The 22204-nt window shown below is 42.2% G+C and overlaps 1 protein-coding gene across 2 annotated transcripts in view; it reads right to left on the bottom strand.

Annotated features, from left to right (window-relative positions):
• Nucleotides 1-399: 399 nt before the first annotated feature.
• The window catches only part of il1rapl1a (interleukin 1 receptor accessory protein-like 1a), a 203079-nt gene continuing 181274 nt past the window's right edge, over nt 400-22204 (bottom strand). Inside the window, exons 7-12 of one of the 2 annotated variants that reach the window (XM_074658820.1) lie at nt 19992-20124; nt 14615-14760; nt 10028-10174; nt 7058-7228; nt 3495-3539; nt 400-2911 (exon numbers count right to left, since the gene is read on the bottom strand). In XM_074658820.1, the coding sequence (XP_074514921.1) occupies nt 2190-2911; nt 3495-3539; nt 7058-7228; nt 10028-10174; nt 14615-14760; nt 19992-20124 (1364 nt within the window). In that variant the 3' untranslated portion in view covers nt 400-2189. The remainder of the gene's footprint in view (nt 2912-3494; nt 3540-7057; nt 7229-10027; nt 10175-14614; nt 14761-19991; nt 20125-22204) is intronic. The other variant, XM_074658821.1, reaches the window with a different exon arrangement.

Genomic DNA, 22204 nt, shown 5'->3' with positions numbered 1-22204 from the left:
ATACAATCTTTTGCAACCAGAGGATACGTCCCCCCCCCCCGCCGCTTTGAGGCACTTCCGCATTGGCTTCACTTTTCAGACCCTGGAGATTGCCGCCTGGGGAAAACATAGAGGGTACTAAAACAGAAGGTCTTGATTTGATTAATTGCTGAAGCGTCATTTTGGCTTCAGATAAACTCTGAAATATATTTCAAGTTTTATTCATGGAATAAGCACCCTGGATTTTGTCCCCGTCTCTTCCATCAGAAGCGTGTCAACAAGGGATCTCTTAATGGCCTGTATGAAGTAAGCAAGCAAAAACAGATTAAATATTTGTATATACCCTGAAGTTATTTCTGAAAATAATCAGAATGTGCAGAGGCCTACACTGCTTTTAGGTTGTCTTGTAATATAGTATGGTAGTGTATGGTAGCTTTCCAACAGTATCTGGAGACGCTGATGCTTGTTCATCGTCCTTGACAAACTCACTTTCACCCCCGTTAGTCAACTGTTGTCACCAAATAAGTCATAAAGAGTGAACATGCCATTAATCTGACTATTAATGTGGATTTTTAGGCGTATAATCAGTACATGATGTAATGAAATACTGCCAACAAACGGTCAAGGTTGGACACAAATAAAAACATCAAAAGGAAATCAATGTTTTTAATGTGCAGTGAGAAAGTAAGGGCAACTGATAATGATTGTGTTTCTATAAAGATAGACATTTCTTTCCAAGTGAAAATCGTGTTTATATATTTATATAAATATCTATATTATATATAGAATACATATCTATTTGCTATGCATACTCAAAAATCACACCTTCAAATATATTTAAAAAGTCTTTCAAAACACAAATGTATTCTTTTCTTTCCTTAAACATGAACTATCCATATGAACCAAAGGAATTATCAGGATGGGAATAATATTATGTTTTAAAAACCAAAACATTGAAAATGCTTTACTTTTGAATCTAGAACAGTAGAGGAGATATTTTTTTTTTCCGTGTGGGATTCAAAAGCCACCTTAACCTCTTTAACAAACCAGGAACCACATTGCAAGTGTACAAAACCAGCATAACACTTATACACAAATCCCCTTTCTATGGTCGATGAAATGCAAATAAGTATGACTTCTCAAGCAAACTCTTTCTGTTATAAAAATAGAATTCTTTTTAAAATAATCTACAGATTTCCTTTTAAGGTGAGGCATTTCACTATCACTCTAAAACAGCAAGGCTGTTTGTTTCAATAGAAAATATGAAGCTTTAGAGAGAGATCTGCCAGTCTATCGGTCTATCTGATTGGAGAGGACTAGCACTGCCCCCCAATCGCTCCTCCTGTTCGGTCCAACGGGACGGTATATTTTTGCCAGCTCCTCCTTCTTTTTGCATATTCTATGATTTTTTAAAAGAGAGTTTCCTTTTAAACTAGATACACCTTTTACAGGTAAAACAAAAAGAAGTTTCAGCTCCTTGAAGCTCCTGAAATGTCCAGGCAATTCCAAAAGTGTTAAAAATGTTTCTCTTAAACTACACAAAGATTGAAAAACAAACAAACAAACAAAAAAAAAACAGCGCAGGTACATGACATACTGGCTTTCCAAACAAGCGCATTAAAAATAAGAATCAAAAACAAACTAAAAAGAGAAAACAATAAAAAATATACAACTCTGTATAACAAGTTAAAGCAAAGTCCTACAGTAGAGAAGGCAACAAACATGATTGAGTAAAACAAACAAAAAGAACAAAACAGGAAAACACTGATGCTACAAAGAAATCGAAATATATGTACAAGACCCTGTTTTCCTTTTGTTTGTGTGTATGCACATTTGTGTGTGTGTGTACGTGTATGTGAGTGTGTGCACAATTGCCATAGTGTTGGTTCTTTAATGTGGAGTTCTTGCAAGTCCGTATCTCGCTAGTAGGGGAAACAGTGTTTTCATTATATCTCCTGTAGTTCCACATAGAAAAACATCCTCTGTAACAGAGGCGCTGTCCGCTTGAAAAAAACAAAACAAGGGAAACTATGTCCAAAAAACCTGCTGTATCGCCGTCACTTGCTGCCAGTTAACAACGGTTGGAACCGAATGGATCCAAAACACTTTGCGCCGTAATCACGACCATAAACTGTGTTCCTACCAGACTGAGCCCAGTCACGTCTGGCTCCGACTGATCTTCCCGCAGCTGATGCTGAGCCTGTTCATCATTACCAGATGACGCTGGAGATGCTGGTTTCTCTTGGCAGCAGAGGGAGCATGGCGTTGTTGGCGTGCGCCTCCTCCAGGCTGTGCTCTCGGCTCTTCCCGGGAGGCCTCTGTCCGTTCAGCAGTGTCAGTGGGATGTTGCAGTAGGTGTGCTGGTTCCCCAGAGAGGAGAGAGGTGGCAGGGTCCCCCCCGGGGGTAAGTCATACTCGTAGCTGCGGTAGTAGTGTTTCTGCCGCATGGTGGTGTGGTAGGTGTTGTGGAAAGAGGAGCGCAGCTCGGGGTGAGCGGTCGCCATGGCGGTGGAGGTGGCTGCCGCCATGGAGATGGCAGAGACGGTCTGCAGCTCCCCGAAGGGGCCCTGCTCGCTGACGTCCAGCGCCGGCTCGTGGGTGAGCATGGGCTCTGTGCGCCTGAACGGCATCTCGTACTGCAGCTGCTTCCAGAACTTGGAGTTGAGCTTGTTGCTCTTGGCGCCGCGCCACTTGATGACGGTGAGGGTTTTAATGGTATGCTTGAGGGCCTCCACCTCCTGGTAGTTCATGATGCCGCGCAGCTCGGCGCACTCGATCAGGATCACTTTGATCTCGCCGGTCACCAGCATGTTGCGCAGCCGCGTCTCCAGCTCGAAGATGCTCCAGCCTCGCCGCACCACGTAGTTGGGTGTCATGACTATAATGAGGCGCTTGCTCTGGTCCACGCAGCGCGCCACGTCCTCTATGTAGGCTGCGGGAAACGAGAGGTAAAGAAAGAAAATAACAAGACATAAGAGCAGCAAAATAGTGGAGTAATGTACATTCAGTATGTTCTGAGCTGATTTAATGAGGACGGGACCACAACACTTAATGATGGATGAACATACAGCATCAGACACAAAACACAAGACAATGACAGGTTTGTTGTCCACCTCTAGTATCTGGTCAAATAACAACTCATTTTATTCTATAGTTCATAGTGTGTAGAGAAAGACAGGGACTACGCATGTGTGTGTACCTACATATCTAAAAGCATGCTCTTTGTTCAGCTGAATATGTGTCTTTTGTTGTGGTGCAGTGTAAAGTATTATTCTATGTATTGTGATCAATACTCTGGAGGGCTGACCCACAGACAAAGCTAAGCGCTGCACTAAATGGCTCCAGATGGGGGCAATGATTGATAAAGCTGTACAGACTATAGGATAAGGCTGAGTCGCTGTCTACTGAACTGGGCCCTGATGTCTCAGAGATCACACAACATGTCTCTTTGAAACTTCCTAGGAGCAGGTAAATGACAGCAGCTGATACAAGAGGAAAAGACTGAGGGCGAGTACCTCCAAAGAGTCGCGTTTCATCCTGGTAATGCTCATTGGTGAGACCTAAACATAAACATTTTAACATTTAGGTCACAGGCAGAACACAGCACAGACACAGAAACATGCTCAAACATAGTCGTAAAAGTTGCCTCTCACTCATCTTTTTTTTTTTTTATTTCACATATGATTAATCATATACCATGTTTTCCTGATTGGACATTCATCTACAATGAGTTTGCTTGGCACTGAGGCCGGCGGCAATCTTCTTTTGATTAAAGGAAAGAGGCGGCAGGGCTCAGAGCCTTCACACACTTCCCACTGATGTTTAATTCTATCTGGACCAACGCGGACGTGTTTGCGTTTTATCTGTTCCACATGAAGCCTACAGTACAAACACATAGCAGCATTACTACTAAGAGAGCACACTGTGTACCGCTGGCATAGACGGACTACTAAGCAGAATTAGCACGCATGAGAATATGTTCAGACAGAATTTTTGGTGGTTTATTAATGCATGGATGAAAACCAGGGAGGATGATAAATTTGTTCAATATATCAGCTCCTGGTACATGCTGTATACCATATTCCCATGTCTGTAGTACATAATATGAGAATAGCCAGTGTGAAATACTATGAGCTTCTACTTTTATCCAGAGAGATTTGAGAGGATACAAAAAATTATTGTCGACAGAATTTGACTGACTTTTCCTTCTTCTCTTATTTTGAAATTTGGAATAATCATCCAGTAATCATTTGTGAGTGTGAATGTACTCCGCTTGAATCTGCCCAAACAGCACAAAACATTGAAACACAAGACAGTGACAATGAAAAACAAAACAGAAGGACCACACACAACAAACACTTCAAGCTAATGAAGTTAACCAGACTTAACAGATGGTGCTTCCTGCTTAACCCTAGCATCAATCTAAAAAGTCAGACAACGCCACCTTCGATTACACCGAACAATCAACTCAGCATGGGTCTCAAACTGCAGACTGATCAGTCCGATTCAGGCAGTGATCCATTTGAAAAAGATTCTCTTCCAGCCATTTTAATCCCGTCATTCCTGACGCTTATCTGCCACAACCTTCAGCACACTCATGAGTGTCACGATTCTCCAAATCCCTGATTCGATTTGACTTAAAGGACGCAACTCGATTAAATTTTCGATTTAAACATGCCATTGTTAGACTATGGAGTCTTGATTCATAAAGATCAACAGATCATTAGTTTTATGCCCTGACAACTGTCATTTACACTTTCAAATTCTTCTTTAAAATGAGAGGCTATCAAGTGTGATATTTATTTTGGAATGTACCACAATAAAGGCCATATGGTCAAATTTAAATAATTTATTTAATATGTAATAACAATAACTTATTTCACCAGTTGATACGATTGGTCAATTGGAGAACAAGCTGTTAAACAAGAAAAAGACGATCTGCTAGATGGCAGGAGGGTACTTTACAACAACAGCTAGAGTTTCTTAGAGTTTACGAGGCACACCTGAATGCACCGTGACGTCCTTGTCCAATAGCAACGGAAAAGAACGTACGACCGCAGCTCCAGTTACACTGCGCATGTGTCATAGACGAGTGTCCCAGCCTCTCTCAATAGGCCTCGGTCGGCGCCTACATGCTTTAAACTATGGCGAGCATAAACCCCGCTTTACCGTACAAAGCAATGTAGACACACAATCGATTTTAAGTGGATATAGCACGACCGCGGCTGAAATCGGCAAACAGTTCGATGAGCGCTGTTTTCTTTGGTTGCTGCAGTCTCTAAATCTTCTGCAGCCTACAAACTTTAGGCGTTCGTTGTTTACGTAACTACGGGGAAGGCAAATTGGCGCCACACCGGTGACTACAGGGAGCAGGAGGATTTTCCAGTTCTGTTGTTTCTCCGTCATTTTCCGAGTCCGGCAGTGTCCATGGTGTCTCAATGTGTAGCTGCAGGCTACTGGTAAGATACGCAGTGTTGTTTTTTCCCCCTTCGGATGCACGCAAGTACCCGGGGGAAAACAATTATAATCGTAGATCCTGCTTTTGATTTCGATGGCCGAAATCGGAAGCTAATTTCGATCGATTTCCGATTTAGAATCAAAATCGTGACACCCCGAAGCTGTACCCCACTGTCATAGCCGCCGATCTTTGGGGACACTAATGGTCTAGAGAGTCCATACTCATTCACTCCGACAACAGTTGTAGGAATCCTAAAGATCTCGTTCTCCGGCCGTCATGCAGTCCATGCGCAGACTCCCATTAATATCTGTTCATTCTCGGTGCAGCTCAAATCCTGCTCGGACATTCATTCCATACTGGTCCGACCCTTTTCAGCCACAATATTCAACTCAGAAATCAGTTTGAATACCTCACAAGCAGCCATCCTTAACAGCCTTCACCCCATGCTCTCTCTCAGCCTATCTAACTGACTGGAATTGTTTCCAGGCATATCGTACCACCTACCAGCTGCCCTTTCCCTCTCTAGCCATCATGTCTATCTGCAATTTCATCACCCATGCTCGGTCGATTCTGCTTATCAGGATACAGCTTTTTCATTAAGCCAATGTTCTTCTACCTCCAATTATCCCGTTTCTTTCTCCCATCAGAACGCTTGACTCTCACCTCTGACCTTCTCAGCCTCTGCATCCATTCCAGTCTATCTGACATCGCCATTCATTCTTCTGGTTCTCTCATATCGGTATCTAGACTCCGATCTCAGCCCATAGAGCAACTGACCAAATACTACGGGTGTAACGATACATCCATCTGGATCGATATATCGATTCAATGTTAAACGATCCAATGAGTTGATATTAATGTAACTGGTTGTGTTAAATGGGCATATGATGACGTCTCATATCGATCACAGGCCCCTGAATTGAATCAAAATCGTATCGTGGCAGACTTTGTGATATCAGCAAATATCGTTAATACCGATAATAGTATTGTATCGTGATGAAACTTGTGATTTACACCCCTACCAAATGCATCAATTCCAGGTATGCCACCAAAGCCTCAACACAAGACCCCCTCTCACTGAAACAAGGAGAATGGCCACTAGATTCTGGTTTGACATGCATTTTCACCAAGTCCTCCGCATTTGGTGTATACTGTATCTTCAGAACACTATTCCAGTCAATTTTTTCTGCACTGGTGCAGCTCCCACAGCAGCCAGACTGGGCATATCAGCTCAAACCATTTCCAACCACACCTGATTTGCGGATCATCTTCGGCATATTGCTCCTAGATTCAAAACAATAACGTCAAGCTCATGCTCACCTTAATTCCATTTTGCAATCAAAATTTCCATCCCGGACCGACCTGAATCGACAACTTCCTCCTACTCCTTAATCCTCTTCCTCACATCCGTCTCCAACATCCAATACTTCCTCATTAAACCTTTAAACTCACATTGTTGTGGCGCTGTCCTTGCTACTGAATGACAAAGTGTAACTAATGTGCCACACACTGCAGCAACCACAGTATACGAGCAGCTGTAAATGCCCTCACTTTCCAATACGATATGATACATGAACATATGTGTGCAACCACGTGTACACAGGCAGTCACAGAGCTTACTTCCTGTTGGAATGAGGTCTCGATCTGGGATGAAGAGCTTGTAGCCGTAATGTTTCTCCAGGACATCAGGGAGGATCTCCAGGGCGAAGCGCTCCTCCTCCCTGGTCTCCTGACTCCACTGGTCAGGGTCCACTTTGGTGTAGGACAGGTACGCATCGTAGTCTTTGTTTTCTGAAACACACAGAGAAACAACCGGGAGTGAACTAAATGCATTGACATCCAGCTCAGAAGGCATAGTATCCCTGAAGTCCTCATTACAGCATTTTACATGTGCGTTGGCTAAACTTTCACAGCAGTTTCAGTTATAAAAATCCTTCTCACAAAACACTATACTCCTAATTTTAGGCTCAAGATTTCATCTGCATGGCACACAAAATGAAAATGTCAGTATCAAATTAGGTAATACATCAAACATTTAGTTTATCAAAGCATCACCACATTGTAAAGTATATTTTAATCATTGTTGCTATTAAAAATAAACTATTATCAGATAATCATTATCAGATAATGCTGCCAAAAAATAATTAATTCTCATCCAAACAGAATATGTTATGGTAATTTCCTCAAAGATTATAAGAAATTAATTATATTGTAATAGAATAATATATTGTAAAAAAAATATTCAATTAATGCAGAAGTCAGTATTTGACGTGTTGTAGAATAAGAATGACTTTATTGAATATTCTGTATTACTGTAAATATAATGTAGTCTAAAGCACTAGTTCCCAACCTGGGGGTCCCGACCCCGCAAGGGGTCACCAAAGCTTCATGGGGGGTCACCTTCTTGATTTAAAGGGGTGTAAGAATTTTTTTTAAATATACAGTTAGTCTATATCTCAGCATTTAATTCATTTCTGTGAAGAAAACTAAATGAAATTGTTATTTTTTAAGTTAGGATTATTATTTACAAACAGGATAAGGGCACGATGAAGACCTGAATGCAATCATAATTTCCCAGAGCCTTTGCTCTCTGCTAAACAGCCTCGTCCTGCATTAGAAAAGTATGCAGTTAAAACAACCAAAGAGCTGATAGAACAATGGCCAAGCATCAGGTGTGTTGAAAATGAAAAAAAAAAAAATTGGGGCTGTCAAAATTGACGCGATAATAACGCAAACTTGTTTTAACGCCACTAATTTTATTTAATCAGTTGTTCTGTACTGTTATTATTATGCATTGAATATAATATGAAATATACATAAAATAGTCAATTAGTCAGTGGTTGTCAGTTTACTCAATGATAGAAAAGGGGTCCCTTAGGGAAAAAGGTTGGGAACCACTGGACTAGAGTCTGACTTTACACCACAGTAAAACTTGATGAAAGTGATGATTGTGTTTGTACTTCACTGCATCAGTTTAATTTGTCTGCATCAACCACAAATATTGTTTTTATTCGAAAAAACCCCCAAACCAGTGATATTTCAATCACTTGCACGTTTTCTGTGAAATGCTGCTATAACAGTCTCTACTCTTCTGGGAGGGCTTTCAACAGAACCTAGATTCAAGGATTTGTTCCCATTCAGCCACAAGAGTGTTAGTGAAGTCGGCCACTGATGTTAGGTGATAAAGCCTGGCTCGTAGTCGATGATCCAGTTCATCAAGTTCCAGTTCACCATTTCTTTCTGGATCTCGCTCTGCTCTTGTTGAAATACTTCTCCAAACCATGCTTCTTTACCATCCCAACTGGAACAAAGTGGCTTTAAAAAACAGCAACACACCTGAAGTACACAAGCACATTTGGACAGGGGTGTCCATATACCTTTGGCCATATAGTGTATATGAGAACTAAATTGGGGTAGATACAAAAATACCAAATCAAGACTCAGGCAATACCCCTCGTCCCCACCTCGAAAATGATTTCCCAGAAGACAGTGGGAAGAACTGAAAAGGCAGAAAATAGACGATGGGAAAAAAAAGCACCACTGGTGACATGTTCAGTGAGTCCTAGTCATTATGCTCTGTCGAAACTGGATTGTGGGCCAGCCAAAAAGGGAAGAGGGGCTTTTTCGCAAACTCTTTGAGGAGCACACGTCGCTTTGAAACTCACTGGAAAGGCCAGGGCTGCGCTCGATAGGATCCGAACATCAAACGACGCTTTCAAATTAGCAACCAACTTCAGATTAACCACCTAGCAAACTTGGAAAATCAAAAACAGCTTGTATCTGCGGGTCCCCGGCGGTATGACTTAATCATGTGGAAGTTTGAGTCAACAAAACAGCGTGTAATAGATAATTCATGCTACTGTAGAAACAATCCAATGATTAAAAAATGAGTTCGGTCTTTCCAGAATTCTTGAAAAGACAGCAGGGAGAGTCAAAACACAAAGCGGAAAACAGGGAAGATACTGGGACACAAACAGACAAATCGTTAACTGAAGCAAAAGTTAACTATGTTCTGTGGAGAGAGAACAGAAAGTTGCCCTCCAATTTTCAGGCTGTTTACGCCCCTATTTGCCGCTCAGGGAGGGAGCTTGGAGCCTGCCCGGTCCCCGTGTCCCGCTATCTGGCCTTCGACAGCAGAGGGTGGGCATCATTCCATGACATATTGAGACTGATCTCTTTTTAAATGGGCAACAAATTGAAAATCTGTCTCCTCTCTTCCCTATGCAGCCATTGCAGCAATGTGCACACGCAATCACGTGCACCTCTACACCAACGAGAGAGAGAGAGAGAGAGAGAGAGAGAGAGAGAGAGAGAGAGAGAGAGAGAGAGAGAGAGAGGAGAAGACATTTGTATCTACCAGGGAGTCTGTTATGGATAGAGGCTCTGACAGAACACACACACACACATATTAACTCTTATTCACATGGGCAAAGAAACAGAACATATTCGCTTCCATGAAAACAAACCCACACAGGCACATACACAGCCTCGCTTGACATCGAATTTTGGATAAGAAAGGCCCCTTTAAAAAAAAGCCAGAACAAGTTGGACGTCTTCACACAGAAACAGAGAGAGGATTTGTTTCTTTACCTCCGTCCACGTCCTCGCTGCCAAAGTGCCTCCTATAGAAAAGCATCAGCTCTATCTTGTGGCATTTGTAGAGGGAGATGAGGAAGATGAGTAGCAGCAGGATCGCTCCCAGCCCTCCTGCCAGCTCCACGGTGTACATGAGCTCTGCTGAGGACGAGACACACACACACACCGGAAAATATTCAAAAAACTGCTGAGACAATCACGGCACATTATGGTGAATACACATATATCTCATGAATACACAATAATTCCGCAGCAACTCTTTTTTTTCCCGTCTTCGTTTCCCTGTTAAACTCACAGGACGGGGCACTTATAGGACACATTTACATTTGCTGGAAGGCTGGATAATCATCAGTATTTTCTGAGCGAAGCAGCATCAATCTTCAGAGGGAAGAGACACGAGGCTCATAATGACTGGGAAAAATGAGAGGGCACAGTGCAGGGAGATACTCGTGGAAAAAAAAAAGGGGGATGATGAGAAATTGGGTTCATTTCTTTGGAGCAGCACAGCGATGACACAGCTCTACACTTTGGCTGCCGTCCATAGTGGGACTTGTGACAATTCTGGACATGGATGGAGGCATTTTGGAAACAAAAGGCTTCAGTCTACTCATATCACTCACTCCCCCCTCTCCATCATACCTCTTCTTCTCTCTTGCTTCTCCCCCCTCTGCCCCCCCACACTCTTTGTCTCTCCATTCATTTGTCTTCTCCATTATCTCCTCTCCATCTCCCCAGAGACCTAGCTTGGGGAAGGATGAGTTATGTTGTGTGTGAAAGCAGTGTTTACCTGGTTGGCTCAGCTAGAACGGGTTCACCTTATATCTCTGTCACTGTGGACTGGAACACTGCACGGCTGCCATGGCAACCGCAATGCAGCCTCTATATTATCACAGATTATGTACACTGTAAATACCTTTACATGTCTTTCAGGGACATGAGATATTCTCCCTAGTTTTCAATACAAGCTATTTTATTTTAGGAATTTTCTTTCCCACAAGCGAGTGATAGCTATTTTTTAAGATGATATATTGAAGACAATTGCTAAAACATGTGAGGATGCTTTGGAAAAAAGTGAAGTTCTCTCACCACCAAGTTACATTTTTATACTTGAATCAACAGTTTAAAGGCCTTTACACACTGGGGATGTGACGAGTAAACGACATGAAAATGAGAAATACTCGCCTGCAAATATTATATGTCTAGGGCTTTTATTGTGAAAGGTAAGAACGGACCAGGTGGTTCTGGTCTGCGCTACATTTGTCAAGGTTGAAATGAGTAATAAAGTTTGTCGTTCAGGTTTGTAGCCTTCATGTTGTTGTTGCGGTGTGAAAGCTCTGAAAATCAACTTTTTCGACGCGTAATATTTGCGTTCTGTGTGAAGGCACGGTCACATGTGCAAAATTACCATTGCCTTGCATTCACTCCCAATCTATGCGAGCGAAAGGGTGAAAAAAAAAACATTTGCTTCCGATTGCGAAGCAAATCTTCACGTGGTGTCCAACTTTGGTGAACTTTCAGTTTTAATATCGCCTCGACAGGCGCATTCAAACTGCATTTGTGCATGTGTGACCATGCCTTGAAAGTGCTCATGACAAAAGCAACAATTAGAAAAAATATATTGACGTGCAAACTATTTGCACGAAAAAAACAAACGCTGCCAGTGTGTGACGACCTTAAAACTGGCTGCTAATTTGACCCCAAACAGGTTTAATGTAAGAACTAAATAGGCTAATTCACCTCTCATCTCTGTACGGTAAATATGAACGTACACCCAGCAGCTTAGCTTAGTTAGCTTAGCATTAAGACTAGAAACAGGGAGAAAAATGTAATTTCTTGGCCTTCCCTCATAACTGTAATGCTTTTATCTAATCCTCACTCTCTAAGCTGTTCATGTTTCACTGACCACTTTCTCTCTTTCCATTTCTCTCCTTCTGAAATGGAAGGAAAGGCAGCCTGCAGAGACATTCACATACCTGCTGCAGGGCTTATGAGTGATGCATTCTGGGAGGGGAAACATGAAATAAACATCAGAATAATGTGTGAGACAGAGAGAGAGAGAGAGAGAGAGAGAGAGAGAGAGCTTTACTCTCTCTCCTTGGAAATGCTGTTTTGCTTTGACAGAGAGAGTTAAATGAAGCTGTCTGGAGTCTACAAAGACCACTCAAAAGGAATTGGGCCATCTACAAAAGACGGTCACAGAGACAGAGATTAAAGCGGGGAGACAGCAAGATAAAGACTTAAAATGTAATTGTATGCTGAACTTATTGGCCTGTTGGGAAAAGCTGAGGACCAATTTGCTGTTTAAACAGCCATCAAATTACCTCTCTTTGCGGGGTGACAACCAGTGCATGAAAAGAGCTTCAGACAAGTCATGCTAGAGAGACAAAATAGCTACACAGCTGCTGGAGCACATGTAGAAAAAAGAACGGCACGACCAAATGGCGCTCACGCACAGATTGTTAACACGCCTGGATGGAAAAATAAATAAAAAAATGGACTAGAAAGGACAAACAAAAGCATGCTGTTTAAAGGAGTGCTGTACATTCTTTGGGGGTATGAAGTGAGGTGTATGAAATCTTCTCTGTCCTGTTAAATTAATATTTCAATATCTGAAGTGATCTTGAAAATTAGATGTGTTTAAACTTTGAACACCTGAAAGCTTTAAACCTGCAATAACAGATTTTTGAGAGCAGCAAAGCTGTAAGCGCAACACTGTTATACCAACACAATCTCACAGGAAGGCGCATAAATGACACGATATTACAAGGACGCATTTTAGGCTTTTCACGTGCCATTTGTACGCCACTTATTGCGGATCATTTGTACGCTACGCAACAAAACTACGGTAACGTCCACAGTAGGGCTGCACAATTAATAATCGAATATTAATCGCAATCACGATTTTGGCTCGACTGGATATTGACGTTTAAAAATGCTCCGCTCATAGAAAACTCTGCAGCATATCAAATCAAGCGCTTCCTAAAATAACAGCTAACCACCAGCCTGCGATCGAGATGTTTTGGCTTCACTTTTGGGGATAGACATTATCTATACAACCAATGTGCTTATGATTAAATTAAGAGCACTAAATTGTTTATCTAGCCTCTTAATGTTGCTAGATTTGCTCCCAAAGTGCACCAGATTGATGCATTTAACTTTAAAATGTAGCTAACAAAAGGTTAGGGTGAATATTCCTCTATCTTTTCATATTGCAGAAAAAAATATATTGCAATGTCTGCAAATGGGTTAATTTGTACATTAGCAGGAATGTAGCCCAGCATGGAAGTGAAAGCAGTGCTCTGTTTATTTTAATGTAAAAGTGCGATAATGGAAATATGTTGTTGCTAAAATCAATGAATAATCGTGATAAATAATCGTGATCTTAGGTTTAGGCAGCAAAACCACTTAGTTAGGTTTAGGTAAAAGGTCATGGTTGGGCTCAAAATATGTACGTAAACTAAGTAAAATACGTACGAAAACAACGTAACGTAAGTACGGAAAACACGTCACAAACATCACTAACCTAGCTTACAAAACAAAACACCGGTCTCGAACATAAGCAGTCTTTCTCAATTTTTATTCTTCATCACTAGCTCTGAGCGTAGCATATTTAGGCGAATGCGTTTACATTGCAGTCAATACAGACTACATGGCGTAGAAATGACACATCAAAAGCAAGAACGGCGTTCGTATTTCATGCAAAATGCCATGCGCAGTATCGTGTCATGCATACGCCTTTTCGTGCGACCGGGCTGGTTATACAGTACTATGACCATATTAAGTTAATATGTCAAACTTAATAGCAAAGTTGCCTATTTACAAATTTAACAGGTATGGAGCAACGTTAGCATTCATTTGCATTCATGTATTGGGCCACCTGTTGAATTTAAGTCCAATATTTTCTCTCCTTCTAGTTCTGTTTTGGTCTCCACCAAGTCTTGAAGGAAATATCTGGCTCCATTTGTCTGTCCGGTGTTTGGGGCTGGGCGGGTAGCATACTGTGGATTTATTAGAGCTTTTACCACTGAAAAGTCATTCAACAATGAGTTGAAAGATGCTAAAACGCTCAATAGAGCGGAGGGAAACCGCAAGTCTCTGTGGGTTTGTTGCTACAAGTGACCCCTTTCACATTACACAGTCATTATTCCTATAAAAATATTGATTAGAGCATCTTTAACCTCAACGAAGCAATGAATGCTGTGCAGCCAAGTTTTGCTCACAACAAACAAAACTTTATTTCCAAGTCCTAGAGAGCTCAAGTCCTAGAGTTCCCAAAGATACCGAATATGTCAGGCTGATGTTCAGGGGAAACGTGTATAAAATGATGCACGAGTCATCTGGAATATTTTCATTTGATGATGAAATGGTGCAGCCAGGCTTTGAATATTTCATTCATCATATAGCTTTAATGAAGAGTTGGAACTAGCTGATACAGAATATGTATGATAGTGTCAGACTGTGAGGAATAAGATGAATTTTCCAACCTTAATGTCACTTACGGGGGAAATGAAATGCATAAGCTGGATGTTAAGGGGTTAACACTCCCAAAGGTTGCAGTGGGAAACGTCAAAGAGACCTTACCCCGTCTGAAGAGCTGGATGGTAGCTTGGCGACGGCCGTTACCATTTTCCACATAACAGGAATAATTTCCCAGGTCCTCCTCCTCCAAGGAGTCAATAGTCAGGGAAATGGCCACTTCCTGCTCGCCGAGATGCTCCTTGACAACCCTGCAAAACAAACAGACATTAACTGAGCAATGCTTCTCTGCAGCAAACAGGAGATGAGAAGTGGTTGTTGAGGCAAGTTCCTCTGATCTGTGCTGATGTACATGAGTACAAGTGATTGTGATGGCGAGCAGCATGTATGTGATCCAGAGTGCAGCAATCACAGAACATATTGTGTTCGGTTGAGCCATAAAAAGCCCGTGAGCACCGTGTTTCGCTATAACTGTATATATGTACTCAATGAAGCCCCTTTACTGTAAGTACTTCAAGGTATGTTCATTTCTTTTCTCTGCACTCAAAACATATGAGAAATGAAAATCAATAAGGGCTCTTCCTCGGAGTGTGCGAGGGGGGGGGAATCAAATAATGGCGATCAGAAGAAAATCTTTTTATAGCGGCTGCCATGGTAACGGGGAGAAGGAGAGAAAGTAATATTCCATAAAGTAAATGAGTGTCCCCCGCTGGGCTGGTTGAGCCTGATGGAGGAGAGAATGGGGAGATAATGCTCCCTCATACCTTAGACACACTACTTAGCCCACTTTTAGCAGCAACCCTCAGCACAAATTACACTTTGGAGGAAACAAAGTGCAAATGAGAAAGAGCTCTCCTCTGTTTGTATGTGTGTGTGTGCGCATCATCTACTGTTCATAACGGCTGTGTTGAGAAGGAGGAGTGGGATGAGGAAAGTGTGTGCGAGTGTGTGGGGGTATAATGACTCTCAAGCTTCTCTCTCCTCTCTCGCCTTCGAGCCGATAAACTGCACATAAGGATGGCTTGTTGGGGAGATTTGGCATCAGTAATTGAAAGTGTATCACGGGGCTTTGCGTATGGAGAGAGAGGCTGAGGCAGCAGCGCTGATGATATTTGTAGTTTCAGCTGAGTTTGTTGTGCAACGGGGTTGGGGGGCCCGGGGCGCTGGGAGAAGTAGGCACGGGGAATAATTCATGTCTCTCCGGGGAGTGGTGGGGTACTTTGAAGCCTCCAGTTTCCACATTATCGCCCTATATGAGGCAACGCAGCTCGCACGCCATACAACCTGATGGATAATGACCACCGCTGCTCAACCTGAGCCTCGAAAGGAGACATTGAGGAGCTGAAGTTGGAGTAGGTGGATAACGAGGTCCAGGTGAAGATACAGATGGGAGCTGGATGACAGCTCATCCAAACAGCTGGGCTGAGGAGTAAATTTGAACGATGCAACGCTGTGTACAGCTGCATCTACTGCAAGATGCTCCTACGTTGATGAATCAGACGGACTCAGATTTGAATTCCATGTAAAACTTCGTAAAAATACTACTTTTCTTCTGTGTGATTGAGTTTATCGATTTAGAGTTAGCCAAATGAGTAAATCGTGAACGCATTCTCAAACTATACGGCCGCCGCCGGCACTATTTTCTTCTCTATATTCTCTCCCTTCCTCATGAGCAAATCCTCTGCGTTCATTCCTTTTATACATTCAATTGAAGGCACACCTGCAAAACACAAACTGGATTGGGTCAATAACATATCGATCACCTTCTTTACTATGCTGAGCCAGATTTGTTTTGCTAATTTATTAATCTCTGCATGCTATGCTAATGGCCAGTCATCCATGCTATGATAACAACAATAGCCCTGTCCCCGCTGGTGCAAATTAGAATTTATGGGCTCGGGCTACCACAGAAATGAACTCCTCTGAATCAATAGGCTCAGAGTTGGGGTAAATGAACGCCTGCAGAAACTCTGCGCCCTAGGTATGAGTGCTTGTCTTTTAGCTCAAGTTTGGCTGCTGATGCATTAGTAATAAAGCTCAAAGTGTGTGGGTGCAAGCCTGAAGAAGAGAGGTAACCCTTAGAAACATGCCCACTGTATCATCTAAAAAGGGAGGCAGCTTGGCTGCAGGGTAAGCACACATTTTGTTCATGTTTAGTTTCTCCTATCGTTGCTCCCCTTCTTTGCCTGGTCCATATGTCTGGTTGGCTTTGTGGAAGGGAGAAAAAAAACAAGGCACTGACTCGATGTGAAAAAGCTTAGGATGGCAGCATCAGCAACGGAGAGTGGATGATCAAATACATTATTGATCCGCTGCATGAAATATCGGTATGAATTATTGAAAAGATAACCCCTCAGCCAGTGAGTGGGGGAATCCTGGTGTCAGGGACTAATGGAGGAAGACAGAGAGACAGAGGACAAGACAGACGGTGGTTAAGATGAGATTCGTTTCATGTTCATATCAGTGCACCAAACTCACTGTCACAAATGTGTCTTCTTTACTTTCCTCCTAAGTGACTTCTACCATATTTCTTACTCTTTCCACTTCTTCCCCATCTGCTCCCTCTCTCTCTCTCTCTCTCTCCCTCTCCCACCCCTCCTCCTTCTCCTCAGCTCCCCGCGGCCCATCTGCATGCCGATATAGGTGGGTGCAGCGAGGGAGATAGCGGTAGTGGCGGCGGTGTGAAAAATGGCGGTTGTTAACCATCTGACAGGGCTGTCTCCCCAGAGCTGCAGCCTCTCCAAACAGCCCTAATGGGAAACATGCACACGGACCAGCGAATGGACTTGTTTAAATGTGTTACACCACTAGGAGGGAGAAACATGGAAATGGGCTTGTTTTAAATCTCTCAGAGCCATGAAAGTCAGGCTTGTTGGGCGAATTTTTACAATGTTACATTTAAAGGAGATGGCAAGAGATGGCAAGTTAGAGGAACTGCTATTTTAAGATGTGTTCAGCATTTTGCGCATTCATCCTTGGTGCAAGAGAGCTGTGGTTATGTATGTATAAACAGTATATATATATATATATATATAACGCATTAACGCAAATTAGTTTTAACGCCACTAATTTCTTTAACACATTAACGCAACTAGAGTGCAAGAGAGAGCAACTAACACAGCTAGAGCGAAGATACTGGTATCACTAAACCTAATGAATCCATTGGTACCATGTCATACTAGCTTGTCGCAAAGGAGGTTATATAATGCTCCAAACTTACGCTAAATTTTGGCGTGGAAAAACTGGCATTACCAAATAACTCAAATGGAGACAAAATATACACAATGAAACTACTTCCCAGATTTATTGTCAAAACTCCAGACTTCCCTTTCCTTTCAAGAGAAAAAACAAACTCAAACCCTGCAGCACTTGGAGACGACAAACAGCCAAACTGGCACGAGAATTTATAACTGCATGTGATATGGCAAGGGATGTTTTTAAACAAATATCTCTGTGTTTTAGTTACATGTATTACCTATTGAAAGGAACAGTGTGTAGCTTTTCAGGGGATCTATTAGCAGGAATGGAATATAATATTCATAACTATGTTTTCATTAGTGTATAATCACCTGAAACTACGAATCGTGTTTTTGTTACCTTAGAATTCATAGCTACACAGGGAACGGGTCAGTCTTGGAAAAGGAGGATTGAGCGAAGGGGCACTCAGTTGGTTGCAATCTTCAATACTACCACTCGATGCCGCCAAATCCTACACTCTGTCCCTTCAACAAACTATTTACTGTAAGTGTTATTGATTACATTTTTATGTAGACAGATATATTTTTTTTTAAATAATATTTCCACAGAGCTTTTAGAAAGGTGACGAATAAAACTATGGCTTTTCCTAAAAAAAATCATTATGATTGTGAAATAATCATTTAAAAAATGTTGCCGGGTCTGAAATTAATGTTTTGTTTATCTCTTTGGAGGATATCTGATGTTTGGGTCCCACGTCTAACAAGGCTTGTGAGCCAATTGTAGAATAACATTGGTATCACGTTGTATCTCTGGGTCGTCAGTTAGTGTGGAAAAAATGGATAAATGGCTGAGATTGACGGTAAGTGCCTGGCAACGACTTGTTGTGAAGTAAATGCAATAGAACGGGGGAGGGAGAATGTGACATCTAGTGGCTGAATGTTATCATTAGCACAATATTAAGATTTCACAAATTGACATGTTTTATCTTCTGAAAATTGAGGTAGAGCAAGAGAACCGCACCGTCAGCCGTCACAGATGAGTGTTCATGAAAGCCAAGACCTTAAAAGGCCAGCACTGTACCTACATAACAACTGGATCAGCCACCAGTTTCAGCTAATTTCAGTATGAAAACATTTTGTTAGAGACTTGCTTGCGTTAGATAATCCATCATGACGCACAATTCACTAACTGCATTCATTGTCATATGTTTTTTTTTATCAGAACTGGTAATGCAGCTGCACACAAGGACTGGTTTGAAAACTCTCTTTGTTGTAGCACTCAAGGACGCTCCAACGTCCCTGACTCGAGTCAGCTGCAGAACAACAAACTATTTAATGCAAGGAACAACAACAACAGTTTTCTTTTCTCAGTGTACGGGTTTGCTGTTTTTTTGGTCTTGTGGCTTGAATTTTCGACAGCAGAGCTGGTAAATGCAATGAGGCATGGGACAAATAATCAATATGAAACTGCAGTACAATACAATACACTGGCACTGATATTGTAGTATGTTGTGATGATACAGTTTATAGCTATATTAAAGCAACAATGTTCAGAATTCTGAGCTCGTACTCATTATTTCTCAAAAATGTGTGAATGACGAAAGCACTTTATAATGCAGTTAATAAATAGTATTACTCCTGTAGCTCAAATATGATTTTCCCAGGACTCCTCCCCTCTCTTAGTCATTTTTTATGCTTTTTTCATGCATTCAGATCTGTCGATTAAATCAACTAATCGATTAGTCAACAAAATCATGTGTGTTAGTCGACTAAGAATTTCTTTGGTCGAGGACAACCCTGGATTTTCCCATTTCAGGGTGTGTGTTCCCTCTCCACTCACACACGTATTGTGATATATAATAGATGATTATCTTGCTATGTGTGTGATGTATGCAGTTCTATTGTTACTGTGCACAATGTAGCATATTATGAGTTATCCTGTTTCAACTTGCTTGTGCATTTCCACTGGACAATAACACCATTTAAACCAAAAAATAAAGGTGACAAAATGATTGAATAAGTATTAAAAACAAGCTTTTAAGTGTCTGCATGATGTTCGTACCATAGCAAAATAAATGGAAACCAGCAGCTGCTTGGAATGCAGCAAATAAATCTCTGGAAAATGGTTGGTTTAGTGAATGCAATTTGGAGTTAATGGGCTAAAACGTGCAAAACCCATTGGTATCGTTCTTTAATATTTTCCAGGGAATGTATCTACATCTGCTATTAATTCCTCATTAGCCCATCCGTGTCCTGTGAAATCAATTCCGGCAGCTTTTTCTTACTTGATGTCGGTTTCCTGGATTCTCTCTTCGTCCAAGTCCTCTATGAACTTATCTCCCTTCATCCAGTAGATGAGCGGGCTGACGTCGCCGCTGTAGCCGAAGAACGCCCGGCATGTCAGGTTCAGAGCACTTCCTGCAAAGACAGGAGATGACATGCTGTCATGATGGATTGTCCTGTGGGCTCGGTAAATTGGTATATTTGTACCATATCATAGCTGCGCCTACAAAATCGCGGACATCAACAGAAACAATCATTTGGTTGGTGACATGTGCATTCGCAATTCTTTGTGCGTATCCCACAAAAAAATTCATGTCAAAAGTGGTTGCATGAGAGAAGATGTAAGCTGAACAAACCTTGGGGGATGTAGAGCTGTGATTAAAACAGACAGTCTTTCCTTTAACACAGAGGCTCATGATACATACAGTATGCTGATCTGAAAGTAAACAGTACTGAACACATGAGGGCACTCAAGAGCTTCCCAAAACCCCCCTCGAGACTGTGTGTCCATGAGAGGAAAAAAGGCAAAAGGAAGTGAGAGGGGGGGGGCTGACAATAACATCATTTTATTTAGAGCTGCTGCTGGGTATGAAGACAGGTCAGGAGTCAACAACTGCAGTTTGCGAAAGAGTTGATATGTGGAAGGAGAAGTGGTTATCACCGAGGAGTCAACAGGGTCTTTGTTTTGTGAATTGACGGATTATCTCTTTGGTTCAACAGAGAGGGCAAGCATCCAGACTGTGATACTTAATGAACCAATTACAGAAAAGTTTCCTTTTACATCTGCTGGTGTTATTGTGCTATTTTATTAAGACTGGACGTTCAAAATCTTCGATGAGCTGGTGGGAAAAAGTGAAAAATGTAACGCTACATGTAGCCCTGGTGTGAGCTGATTACAGTTGGCATAAAGAGGCCCCTTCTCCCGCTCAGGCTAGGCCTTCAGTGTCCATGAACTATGCATGCATTAGGCTGGTGAGCATGGAGACAGCGCACTGTTGGCATATACTAGCACATGTTTATTTTGCATTCCTCTGAAGTGGCATTCTCGAAAAGGCCTGGGGCGCAGCAATCACATGCTGCTGCCTCTCACAGCAACATGTAAACAACACACAGATGAGGGAGGCTCATCATGCAGCGCGTACTGTCAACTGTATGGAGGAGTTGGAGGACGCTCTCCTCTCGGGAGAGCCAACGCTGTGTCTGGCTCCGAGGCATGGCGACTTGGGGAGCACTGGGAGAAAAGGCATGACGAGGATGATGGGGGGGTGAAGGAGACGCTTTTTTTCCTGTTTCACAGCGGGATTTATTAGCAGGAGAGCAAGGTAAACTGTACTGGTATGGGGCTTGTATTCATTAATCCTGCTTAGCATGTGACAGCACCATGGACAGCTCCCAACAGTCTAGTGCAGGGAATAGAAGGCCAACTATAGTACTTAAAGCTGCAGTAAGCAGAATGCTTTTGGCATCATTGGGCAAAAATCCCATAATAACCTTTCAGCATATTGTAGTTCAAGTGTTCTGAGAGAAAACTAGACTTCTGCACCTCCTCATGGCTCTGTTTTCAGGCTTTAGAACATCTAGCAATCGAGCGTTCCTATTGGCTGTTCATTCAACAGAGGCAGCTCTCAATCAATCGCAAACTCCGATCAAACGGTCAAACTAGGCGACGCTGATCAAATATGAATCAATATTCTGTTACTGTAATGTTTATTTCTCACCTCAAATGTTTTCAGGAACATCTTGTAGTGTACTGTTTAGCTGTAAAATGAGAAAGTTTGCTCCGGCTGGTGAGCGGTGCTGGGTATTTCCTCAACTGATCTCAACATGGCTGCCTCTCCGATACAGTCAAAACCAAATTCTAAAGTTCTATTGGATTGCATTACATTTTACTTTTGAGGACGATCTCTGAGCCCCTTCCACTCCTCTTAACAACTCTGCACCTTTCTCTCCGATGCCCTCGCTGTGACCGGTGGAACACGTGTATTCAGAGCGAAAACTGGCCAGGTTCTTTCTGAAAGGCTGTTTGTGTTTGAACTAAGAACATGTATCCTCTGTGCTTCCCCCTGCCCACAACCTACACACAGCTTCAAAAGATTTCGGTAGGTCACTCTCGGCACAAGTAAAGTTTTAAGGCGTGCAGGGGAGGAGGATGGGAGGACACTCAGGAATGAACTGACGCTACTGTCTGTGAGGAGCGGTGGCTGACATTTTCCAA

This window comes from Sebastes fasciatus, chromosome 14, assembly GCF_043250625.1.
Source record: "Sebastes fasciatus isolate fSebFas1 chromosome 14, fSebFas1.pri, whole genome shotgun sequence".
Lineage (NCBI taxonomy): Eukaryota > Metazoa > Chordata > Actinopteri > Perciformes > Sebastidae > Sebastes > Sebastes fasciatus.
Note: the sequence above shows the minus strand (reverse complement) of the source record. Positions and strands in the feature narration are given on the sequence as shown.